Source organism: Seriola dumerili, unplaced genomic scaffold (assembly GCF_002260705.1).
Source record: "Seriola dumerili isolate Sdu_G_001 unplaced genomic scaffold, Sdu_1.0 BDQW01000258.1, whole genome shotgun sequence".
NCBI classification, from domain to species: domain Eukaryota; kingdom Metazoa; phylum Chordata; class Actinopteri; order Carangiformes; family Carangidae; genus Seriola; species Seriola dumerili.
The window spans coordinates 1,827,995-1,840,408 of NW_019174513.1; the positions used below are offsets into that span (position 1 = coordinate 1,827,995).

General features: G+C 41.6%; 1 protein-coding gene across 1 annotated transcript in view; it reads left to right on the plus strand.

The window, feature by feature from the left end:
* The first annotated feature begins 5,897 nt into the window (after nucleotides 1–5,897).
* clcn1 (chloride voltage-gated channel 1) overlaps nucleotides 5,898–12,414 on the plus strand; it is an 18,181-nt gene continuing 11,664 nt past the window's right edge. The window contains exons 1-6 of the mRNA XM_022756549.1: nucleotides 5,898–5,942; nucleotides 7,840–8,083; nucleotides 10,157–10,288; nucleotides 10,447–10,575; nucleotides 10,757–10,890; nucleotides 11,312–11,389. Coding sequence (XP_022612270.1) covers nucleotides 5,916–5,942; nucleotides 7,840–8,083; nucleotides 10,157–10,288; nucleotides 10,447–10,575; nucleotides 10,757–10,890; nucleotides 11,312–11,389 — 744 coding nt within the window. The 5' untranslated portion in view covers nucleotides 5,898–5,915. The remainder of the gene's footprint in view (nucleotides 5,943–7,839; nucleotides 8,084–10,156; nucleotides 10,289–10,446; nucleotides 10,576–10,756; nucleotides 10,891–11,311; nucleotides 11,390–12,414) is intronic.

A 12,414-nucleotide genomic window follows, 5' to 3' on the forward strand; every position in this document is an offset into this window, starting at 1 on the left:
CGTTGACAGTCACTGTGTGAGACTTAAAAATCTGTCTTTCCCCGTCATTAATTGATACTTACACTCAGTGGCCACTTTATTAGGTACGTCAGCATAATCTGATGCAATGCAATACAGCAGCCCTGAAATAACATGTATCATTACGTAGTTCAAAATGTTCACTTGACAAATGAATGTAGTCCATCACAACGTGACAGTGAACTAGGACATTGATGCACAAATCAAACTGAATTTATACATTTCCAACAATGTCGATCAAAAGTGACATTATGAGCTTCGTAAAGATAGAAGTTATGGCAGGGCTGTTCTGTTGGATTACGGCATATATATATTACTGTATAAGGTATGGAACTCAGACGTTTAAAAAACTTTCACTTTTCAGCAAATTGTAGCCCAGTCACCTGGACGTCTTTTGACCTGCAAATGACCAAATTAATGCTCGCCGGGTTTGTAAAGTTGTGTTAATTGCTCCCAAGTCACACAGCTGTTGTTGACCCTTGACCTTAACAAGGAGGAAGCTCCCTCCGTGGCCCCGTGTCACGCTGACAGACGCGCTCCAGCAGGGTGGCGAGAACTGCGAGAGCTGCTTGTGTATACACCTGGTTGCGCGTTACAATCTATGTGATGGATGTGGTTAAAAATGAGGTTGTGTGAGGAGACGAGTCTCAATCTGTGAGAATGTCAACAGCAGTGAAATAGATCTCAGAAGTCTCAAATGTTACGGGCTACTAAAAGAGATAATGTTCACCTACCAAATGTCTCACGGACTGAAATGACAGGGATGTAGACGATTAAGCCATTAAATTTCATATGATATCGCAGTCACTTGATGGGTCTTTTCAATTACAGAGGTGGCTATAGTGTAATAATTAAGCCGCTAGCTGGTACATCAATAGCCACAGGATGAAACACCATGTTAAGGTTGCAGTAGTGTCAATAACTTGTCATTGTTTTTGTGTAAAGGTTAAAGACCTCCATCTGTCTGTGCAACTGGCCTCCTGGGAGAGATGGGCCAAAAGAGAGACAAACAGCGTGAGAGAGGCAGAGGTGTGGAGAAGTGTGTCAGTGAACATTGGGTCACACTGCTGCTAAATTTATCCACGAGTAAGGTTTCACCTCAGGGGTGGGGGGGTTGGATGGATGGGGACAAGGGGTGGTGAGAGGGAAAGTTTCAGGGGGAAGAGTAAGGGAGAAAGAAACGTGAAAGGCTGCATACAAGAGTTCAGGCGTAGGTGAGACGGCTTCTGATATCAAATATGTAATGGTGGCTTATAGAGCCATAAAATATGGAACTGAATACACGTCAGGGCCTCATTTCCCAAATGCATCTTAAGGCTTTGATGATCTTAACTCTGGGACCCAGATCATAAGAGACTGCAGTAATTTTCCTATGATTTCCGCTCAGAATGACCTCTGAATGTGACTAACCATTAATATCTGGCCAATAAATTAAACCATTCATTATATAGAAGAAAAGAAAATATAATATAATATATATGTATTTCATAATTCATCCAAAAATGACAAGTAATAGAGTCAAATTTTAATAATATAAGAATTATTAACATAATATAACATAACATAACTACATTGGTTTGCTTTAGTCGACTAGTCATTGACAATAAAATCACCGTCCGTGGTTTGAGTCTGATCGAGGACCTTTGTTGCATGTTGTTCCACAGCTTTTTTCCTCTCAAAAATGCCTAAAAATACTTTTAGATTATAATGACAAACAATAACAAGAAACAAGAAGAAATCCTACACTACATTATATTTAGGTAGCCTATGAGAAGGAGAAATGTTTTAAAACAGGGTTAAATTAAATCAGGTTCTCAGGTTTTCAGCAGGGTGTCTCATGGACTTGCTGCGAAGAAACTGAAAGTTTCCATCCGGTCTGTCCCAGCATGCATCAGGGGAAACGCACTGAAACTATACGATACAAATACTGGTTCATTGCAGGGTAAAACACAATAGTGCTGAAACTGAAATGAAGTATTGTTATTTTCAAGCTGACAGCGGTGCTCCACATTCAGGGCCAGTAGTAGTTTTGTAGTGACAAACGCATCCAACCCCACTTCACCCACAGTTAAATAAAACATCAACAGTCCAACAAACCCGCTGAACCCCTCTGTTTTTTTCACATATAAATGCAAACAGCTACCTGCTGGGAATGAGAACCAGCAGCAGTCTGGTCCCCACAGACCCAGAAACCACATGAGAACTTCTGGGTCAAAACAGAACAGCAGATAGTGACCCACTTTAAGTCCCACAGTTGGAGGACGGCAAGACAGATAAAGGTAAAGACTGTAGAGCCCAACTGATTTAATGTCACGCCGATACTGGCTTATCCAAAATAAAACAGCATTGGTCTGTAAGCTGCAAGAAATGTAATGTACAGATGTTCTGTAGGCAACATTTTTGTGTAATTGATCTGACCCTTAATTTTCTTAAATCAAAATGAATTAACTTTTATTCATTGTTTCCAGTCAAGTTTAAAGTTTAAAGTTTAAAGTTTACTGCCATCTGATTTCCACTGATACTGTCGCCTTTTACAGCAAAGGGCAGGATATTATGTTGCCTCACTTATTTTTGTCATAACTTCAATCTTTAATAACCACATTTGAGGAATCGCTGCCAAAATAAAAGTGTTTGTGTACAAAAACAAATGTTGCCAAAAAAAACACGATACTGTGTTCTGTCCTTGAGCCCAGTCGGGCTTCAGTAAAGCATGTGTTCTATGCTGAAGGCATTTAAAGCACAGAACAGTATTATCCGCCCTATCCCACATGATGTTAGTATGGTTATGGTCTCCACTCAGTTAGCAGGTATCATTTTCATTCCTTAGGCATGTGTCCTTCCTGCCTGCTATCGTTTATGATTCTGCTGCAGGATTCTGTTGGAATCTGCTGGATCGGCCGCCTGACCGAGGATCTACCCCGCTGAATTAAGAGCTGCTGACAATTTATTGTCAAGCTTCAAGTGTCTGTATTAACCTCTACTGCTTTCCCCCTCTGTGTGTGTGTGTGTGTGTGTGTGTGTGTGTGTGTGTGTGTGTGTGTGAGTGAGTGTGTGAGAGACTGACCATACCTGTCAGTCACTGAGGTCCATACTGTATGGAGGTAACAGGTACAGTCTGTGTCCGTCACTCTGGCAAAGACAGGAAAGGACAGATGTAAGACAAAGATACCCAGAGAAAGAATTTCAGTATATTAGAGACAAGAAAAGAGAGCGAGCAGCGACCTGCAGGAGGAACAGCTAACAAGATGAGGGAGCGGATCAACACTTTTGAGACAGTTCTGAATATAGATCAGTTTCTGGTAAGGTTAACTCATTTGTACATTGAAATGTCTTCCTGAAGTTGGAACAGTTTTTTTGCAAGGACTGATGCGTTAATGACTTAAGTGAGAGGTAGAGAAAGGCAGCGTTTGTACTGCTTCTTGCTTGTTTGTTGATTTTACATTTTAAATTTCACGCTGCGGCGAGGCCAAATTAAATGTAAACCAGCTTTACAGAGGATAAAAAGGCCTCCACGGTTGATTTTTCCTGGATTACTTGGTGTGAAGTTGAACTGCAGGCTCATACATAACACATTGGAAGTTTACAGTTTGGTTTATTTTTCTCCTTTGGCTGCGCCGACATGCCTTAATTAGAACATGACAGCTTGAACAGTGTTTGGACGAGGCATGGAAATGTTATTGTGCTGGTTAATTAGTGTATGCATATGGAGACATGCGCTTCTGGAATGTGGGTCTGTGGAATTTTGTGTGGGTTGTGTGTGTGTGTGTGTGTGTGTGTGTGTGTGTGTGAAAGAGAGAGAGAGAAGGGGGGGTAATCTCCTGATCTATCCGTCAGTGAACGGGTCAGATTTTATCATTAACCTTGTGCTAAAGGACAGGACTATATTGTTGTATAGCCTCAACACACACACACACACACACACACACACACACACACACACACAGAGAGGCTTCCATTTATACACACTTGTAAACATAAACTTTGCATGCTTAAGAAGCCACACAAACACACAGATATATATGAATATGCAGCGCTGACTCTCTGTCATAAGGGACGCAGGAATGTGCTATTATTTTTTTAATTAACTCTCAATGTCACACTGCCCTCCAACCTCTGTATCTATTAGCAGCTCTCACTATGACTTAAGCTCTCTCTCCCTCCCTCTCTCCCCCTCTCTTTCTTTCAACAAGCCTGTTTCTGCTTTTTGTTTACACTTGAAGTTGCCTCTTCCCTCTTTCTTGTGCTTTTACAGTACGGATTACCTTGTTAAAGCCAGCTCATAAAAGGCAGATCCATAAATGAATTCAAAGCTCCTGACAGCTCACTGGCAAAATGTAACACAGGCTTTGTATTCCTAACAAAGCCAGGGAAGGAATGGTTTGCATCCATTTTCTTCATCCCGTGAGACCTGCAATAAGAACAGCAGTAAAAGCTCGAGTTCTTACAGTAGAGCACAAAAAACTAATAAGGAGGGGTGCGAGTGTCAGAGCTGTGCTGTAACGCCTGACTTACTTTCATGTGTTTTAGAGAGATCAGAGAGAAAAAAGGGCAGGAAAATAATAAGAGCCACGAGGGAAGGTAGAGGGAACCTTGCTGTGAGTAAATTAGTGCGGGTGGAGGAGGAAGAGGAGAGAGGTGTGTGTGTGTGTGGGGGGGGGGGGGGGGGGGGGGGGGGGGTACTGTATGTCCTCTGGTGTTCTTGACTTGGTGTGGGAAGGTCATTGGATGGACAGTTAGAGAGCAGAAAGATGGCGGCAACTATGTTCAGAGCGTGTGAAAGTTGTGCAAATGGTGGTTACTGGTGTCATTTCTGGGCCCTGTGCGGCTCAGACGGACGCAGTACAAGGTTAGATGGTGACACACGGGTAAACACGGGGTTGAGAGATGGAGACTGAATAAAGTCAGCTGGCAGTGTCTCTCTCACGCTGTCAGACCTTTGTCTTTTCTTTTTTTTTTTTATCTCTGTTTCACTGTTTCAGCTTATTTCCATTTAGACTTTATTAGTATTTATTGGCATTTTATCAGGATTGCAACTAAACCTGCAACTTTCAATTAATGTCATAGTTTTTACAATTAATCAAGTCAATGGAATGAATTAAACTTAAAAGTTAGGGGTTTTGAGGGGAGGCTGAGAGCAGATGGATTATACAGGACTATTCATTTAAAAATGAAAAACATGCTGATTCATCATTGAATAAATCATTCAGGTACATTCTGTATTTAAGCGGAAATGAGGGTCTTCATCAAAATGTTGCCTCACCTTAATGGGGCTCATTCATAAATGATTCCCATTCATTTTCCCATATGAAATAGTGCCCATGAGCTCTGTTTAACTCAGTTAGTTTAATAGTTATTTAGTTAATGTTTATTGACATACAAAGAAAATTTTAACGTACAATATAACTATGCGTGACGAAGCAACAGCATTAGGTTGAAGATTACATACAGTTATGCTATTCCCTCGTCACAGGCAACACGTTTTGTGATTCAAAATATCTGAGAGGTAAGTAACAAACACAATACGTATCCACTGTAACAGCTTCTCTAAGACACTGTCAGTAAAATACAGCATTTCAAGAACAAGTCATCTACAACAGAAAGAAGATGTTTAATAGAAAATGATGACATTTGAAAACTTGACAAAGAGCTTGGAGGTAAAAGATAAAACAACAGATCTTTCACTCTCTGTGAACAGTGCACAGGTGTCTCTGGTACTGTAGCTGGTTTTGATGGCGTCTGGTGCCAGCGCCTGTTGGGTGATGTTGATGGATTAGTTCTTTGGTGTTAATGTGTAGTGCAGCGGTGGTGGTGGTGGTGGTGGTGGTGGTGGTGGTGGTGTAGAGGGTGTCTGCAGAGTAGCACAGGAGACAGAACAGGGACAGAGCTGCTGCTGCATTATGCTGAAGACAACTGATGAGGACCAGGTAAAGACAGGACGACCAAAGGCTCCATCTGGTCGGGTTCATTTTTTATTTTATTTTTTTAGCTGCCAAACTTAATGAAAAACTCCAGGCTTTTTTCTTTAAGCTCCAGAAGTTATTTGCTGTATCTTTTCACATGTTTTGATTACATTTTTTCCACTAAGAGCTTTAATGGTTTGTTTATGCAACTATATGCAGTGTGACTATAGTGCACAGTTTTAAACCAGCACTCTGTTTTATAATCATTTCTCTCACTTTTTTTTTCTCTTTACTAGTAAGATATTACATAACGTGTTGTTTTCTATTGTTGGTCATACGCTTTTTGTATTTTTTTTTTTTTTAAATCATTTAAAATCTGAGTCACAGCTCAAATTGAAATTATATGCGTGGGTTCCCACTGTTTTGGGGCAGATAAGAGGGTTTATGTGAGATTACATTCAAATGATTCAGGTAATGTTAAAAGCAGTGATAATAAGAGATTGAAACCTTGATAATTCACATATTATCCTGTGTGCCTTTACATGAGACAAAAAAAAAAGACAATATGTTTGGTTAAATAATTGACGGCAAGAATCACTTGCAAAAATCAAAGGATGATGATGGTTGGCTAACTCAGGTTGTGTCTTGTCCTTTGTAGCAGCAAACCAAACTAAAACCAACAGATGATTTATGAGAGTAATATTCAACCGGCTCTAACCAGCATAATACCAAATGATTCAAATAGACAATAGTGGTTTGCATTCCCCACTATAGCTCATCACTGGCCAACTGTTATCTCAGATTTTACAGCATCAGTACAAGAGTAATGCAACACACACTTAATGGTTTGCGGTTCGTAGTGTTTACTGAGGTTTAAAATAACCTGATGGACGATTTAGGGGCATCAAAAGTTCTCAAGAGCCTTTAACAGTGTAACTGTGTGGCCACCTGCTATGTGGTGTATTCATGTATTAATTATAAACTTCTATATCAGTCACTTTGTCATGTGGTCGTAGTGACTCATGTATTACAGTGGACTGTTTGTGTATGGCGGTTTTTGTGGACTTAAAACTGAAGAGAGTTTCACCAAAAGACAGATTTAAGCAACTTGTCCTTGTCGTGCAGTCGCTGTTAAGTTTGATACGTTTGCATATTGTTGTTGCACTTTATATTATTATTGGCGAACGTTAGTTAGTTGAGCTTTCCTCCTGGTAGGGGCCTCACGGTTGGATGTGTCAGCTCTCCTTCCCTGTGTGAACATGAGACAGAAATGTGTGGCAGCCAGCCCTCTCTGTGATTTAGCATCTTGCTTTGCTGTAAGCTGGGATGCATGTGATCTGTAGGTTTCAGTTGCACATCGTAGCCGCACCTGGATCTGCAGTATTTTACAGCCTGAGTGCAGTGCAAACTGATCACACTGGCTCACAAGGTCGTGTCGTGTTTTCTGACCAAGTATTTGCACAACTGTGTGTGTGTGTGTGTGCGTGCGTATCATTGTGGGTGTGCATGTCTCTGTAGTTGTAGGTGTAAAGTGCGCATGTAGTCGGAAGGGGAAGATGTGGAATGTCCTCTCTTCCAGGATCTCTTCCTCTGGCTCCTCTCCAGCCCCTTCCTCCTCTCAGGGAGGGGATTTTCCGATCTCTATGCCCGTTTTGTCTATTTCTGTCTGCCAGGGTATTCAGGTTGGTGTGTATCCCTTACACACACGCCGCACTCCCCCTATATCTTTCTTGTTATCTCAAGACTCTGGATCTAGTTTTATCCTTCACCCAAGTCTCAGTTGTCAAAGGTATTTCTCCTTCTCTTCCCTCCTCTCCTTCCTTTCCTGTCTCCTCTCTGAAGTGGTCCAACAAACATATGATTTCTTGATTTGGTGCTTTTTGTTCCATAGCTCATTGTCAGTGTTTCCCCCTGTTTACAGCTGTACGGAGAGTACAGGGAGCAGCTGGGGAACTTTGCCCGACGGGAAGCAGCCCGTTTGCTAACAGAGAGACAATGGAGGAGACAGGCAGGGGACAACACCACAGCCTCAGGCCGCAAAGGTCACGGCCGGCGGCATCATCATCATCATCATCATCATCATCATCATCATCATCACTCTGTGGACTCGCATCACAGCCACGGCTCATCAACCAAGAAGCCTCGACCCTACTCCAAATGCCAAGGTGACCAGCAGGGATGTGGAGTTATGACAATTAACGTTATCATTCAGAAACGTTCAGGTGCCAAACAAAAGGTTGTCTTGGAGGGTGCAAACTGTGGTGACGGGTTACCATGGTCATGCTTTGGTTGCCATGACACCCCATGTGGTAACCAGGTAAAAGAGGTGGAAATTAACAAATTACCTTTAACTAGATACAATTTTGAGCTACAAGCACTACACTTTGTTTTTTTCGGGAAACTTGCTCTACTCTGCAGAGAGAGCAACGTTTGTCCGGTGGCTTCAGTTACCGGTTACTTTACAGATTATGACTTTACATGCAACATGATAAGCTCATAAAATCAGATGTGCTGCGATAGTTTTATAAGGCTGCCGCACAGAACATGAAGGGGTTAGACTTAGCCCCACCTGGGAGTCAGGGTTTTAGACGTACTGAGGTCATGTACCCCACCCACACATAACGAGCAAGCATCACTGAAATTTGTTATTTAGATACCTCATATTTTATCTAGGATATTTATTTATTTATTAATCTTCTCTTTAATTATGTATTACGTCTTGTTTCCTAACACAAACGTCTAATTGCTGTCTCAAACACATCCAATCCAGTAGAAAAATACTGAAAGCTTAATATTTATCTCTTTATTTTTGTCAGCCTATTAGTGACCAAATTTGAATATACTGAGTCTAAAACCTACTGGAGTCAGCACATAAAATTCCCAGAATGTGTTTTAATTATAGAACTAAATTCCCACAAGCACAAACACAGTACATCACCTCAGTCAGTGGTGAAATGTTGCTAAGCACTTTTACTCAAGTACAAATTTAAGGTACTTTTACTTTACTTGAGTATTTTTATTTCAAGCTAGTTTATACTTCGACTTCACTACATTTTAGAGGGAAATGATGTAGTTTTTTACTGCACTGCAGTTATTTGATAGCCATAGTTACTTTTCAGAATAAGATTTTACATAAAACGTATAAGATTATAAAATATAAATATAAGAAATGACCTCCACACTGTCCAAACACAACATTAAAATGCTGCATCAGTTATAAATTGAATTATATAACACTGCACTGAGTACTTTTGTGATGCATCGCCCATTTTTTTCCAAATAATACCTACATATAAAGTAACACTTTCAATGCAGAACTTTAACTTTTAATGTTTTAATTAGTGTTGTATCGCTTCTTTTTACTTAAGTAGAAGATCGGACTACTTCCTCCACCACCGACCTTGGTGCCCTCAGTGGTAATTAGTTAGGGCCGTGCTTTGACTACCAACCATAAAACATTCACCATCTACATTAATGCATCAATAAGTTAACACTGTGGAAAAGGGCTGGTCTGTAGACTGAGTTCTCTTACTTACCGCTGTTAACTGGTCGTTTTTGAGGACGTTGTGCTTGTGGTGTTTTGGACTCTTGTTTTACTGTCACGCCATTTTGTCGCTATTTTAATCCCACCCTTCATTTAAAAGGGGGACGACATTGTGTTGTACAAGAGTTACTTAAAGGGGTACTCGACTGATTGTACATGTCAAAGTCAATTTACTAGTCACTGGGGTTTCTGCTCGGCCTGTGCAGGAGAAAACAGTTGTGTAATGTCTTTTGTGACTCTGGAGGGAGCGCTGTTACGTCCCAGAAAACTACTCCAACGACATCGCTTCGGTAATTTTGCTCACTAAAGAAGCTCCTTTTCAAAATCTCTCATCTTCTGCTTGGAGGCTATAAATTTTAACAGAAAACCTGTGTTAAAAACTCAGGCAATTGCCTGTGGAACTAGCCAGTGATTTTTGCATTGTGTCCTATATTCCTTTGTATGTGTTAATAAAAAAAAACATCTTCCAGACAGCATACACACATCCACTTGTAAATGTCAGAACACCACAAACCATTAAGCTCATTCTGTACTGACATTACAGGTATTTCTGTGCTGAGCTACATCATAACTGCGCTCGTAATCACACTGAATGATTCCCTCTCAGGCATTGTTACAATAGCTAACTGTCAGTGATTAAATCAAGTGATAAATTGCTTCAAGGTGAATCATTAATTTTATCTCTCTGTCCCAGATTGTTTGGCTCGTGTGCGGCGGTACATAGTGACCAAGATGGGGGAGGACTGGATTTTCCTAGTTCTTCTGGGACTGACTATGGCTCTGGTCAGCTGGAGTATGGACTACGCCAGTGCCAAGAGCCTGCAAGGTATCACAGGCCAAGGTCGTAGGGATTACTCCTGTCAAACTCACTCTTTGATAACACAGGGTTTTAGTTTCTGCTCTTGATAATTACTCCATTTAAACTCCTGTGTGAAATGCACTTTTTTGTCTTTATATTACAGTCGTTATTTTTCTCTCTTTCAGCCTACAAGTGGATGCATGGGGAGCTTAAGGGCAATGTGCCGCTCCAGTACCTCGCCTGGGTTTCGTATCCTATGATCCTTGTCATGTTCGCCTCGCTCTTCTGTCACCTGGTTTCCCCGCAGGCCATCGGTAAGCTCTCCTTCACCTGTCAGCCTCTCTTATCCTCTCCAACGACTGATTTTTCCTGTTTCCGCCTCTGTTTTCCTCTTAAAGGATAGCAGCATTTTAACTTCTCTTTCCTCCCACTCAGATGTTTAGTGTCCCTCTCTATCCCTCCTGTGTTTTTTTTTTTTTCTTTTCTGTCGTACAGGTTCTGGTATCCCTGAGCTGAAAACCATCCTTAGAGGTGTCGTCCTGAAGGAATATCTGACCCTGAAAGCCTTCATAGCTAAAGTCGTCGGCCTGACTGCTGGCCTGGGCAGTGGGATGCCAGTGGGCAAAGAGGTAAACAAACCCACCTTTTCATCTCATTACTGTCCGTCTTTTTCTGTATCTATCACCATCGATTGATCCAGCGTCACCATCCTCATCATTTCCTTCCTCTCTTCTTTTATTTCTCCATCACTCTATCTCTTCTATCTCCGAGCTCGGAGGATAATAAATCATCCTCTGTCATGTTTTTCCTCTCTCCCTCCTCTCACGGGACAGAGGCAAATTATTCAAGTCCTGAGCAAAGGAGTACATTCATTTTCCCTATTTCAGTAACAGGGCAACTGTCACATCCAGCGTTTATCCGGTGATTTATCTGCTCTGATACAACATGTCCCAGTTTAGACTCTGTGTTTTACAGACAATGGTCAGTGTTTGTGTAGATAACATTACATGTCGCTCATCTGTGTCAATGATTTCCTCCCATCACCTCCAGGGTCCATTTGTCCACATCGCCAGTATCTGCGCCGCAGTGCTGAGTCGATTCATGTCCATCTTCTCCGGAGTCTATGAGGTAAGCTGAGGCCCTGACCAAAAAGAAGACTACATTACCCATAAGCCTCATTCACAGTTCACAGTTAATGCACTACTGAATGTGGAATACAGTTTTTCCGTCATAACTTGCTTCGTCTTTGTGGTAATTACAGGGTTCCCACAGGCTCTAAAGATCTTTATCTCCAGATTTGGGCAAAATTAATTGTTGTGATTTTTTTTTCCGATCTAGTATCAAGGGATGACAATGTCTGTTAGTCGGTCAGTTGGTTCAAAACTGTGGTCCAGACTCAGACACCTCGACAATGGTCAGTGGATAGATTTCCATAAAATTTAGTTTAGATGTCATTGTCCCAAAAGGATGTATCCTAATTACTTCAGTTATCCTCTGACTTTCCTTTCACATTTGTAGTTTTGAGTGAAATATCTCAATAACTATTGGATGTGTTGCCATGAAACTTTGCACATACACATTCATGCCCCCCTCAGGGTGAATTATATTAACTTTGGTGATCCCCTGACTTTTCATTTATCGCCATCATCAAATCAAAGTTTATAGACTTGTTTTGAAAATGACTGGGTGACCTTGAAAATGCCATTCCTGCTCCGTCAGTTCTATCAGCACTTTCTACTTGGCAAGGTCTTAAATTACACGAGGCCCCTGCGGTGTTTGAGTTTTTGCCAAATGTGCCAATTTTGAGTCCTTGAGATTCATTGAAAGGTCTTTGAATTTGATGCTGAAGAGAAAGTGGGAACCCTGTGCCTGTTGTTCTCTCCCATCTGTCTCTCTCCCGCCCAGCTCACACCCTCCCCTCCCCACCCAGTTTCTCTTGTGTCTTTGTTTTGGCTCGCTCCCTCGCACCTCGCCTGTGTTTGTGTCTCACAGTATTAATAGTGTGATGGTAATGTCTGGCATGTGTATTAACAGTGACCTCCCATATCCCTGTCTCCCCCTTCCCCCTGCTCTCTCTCTGTCTCCTCCTCCCTTTGACTTTCTCATTCATCCCTGCTTGTCTGTATCTGTGTGCCCCCCCCCCCCCTTCCTCC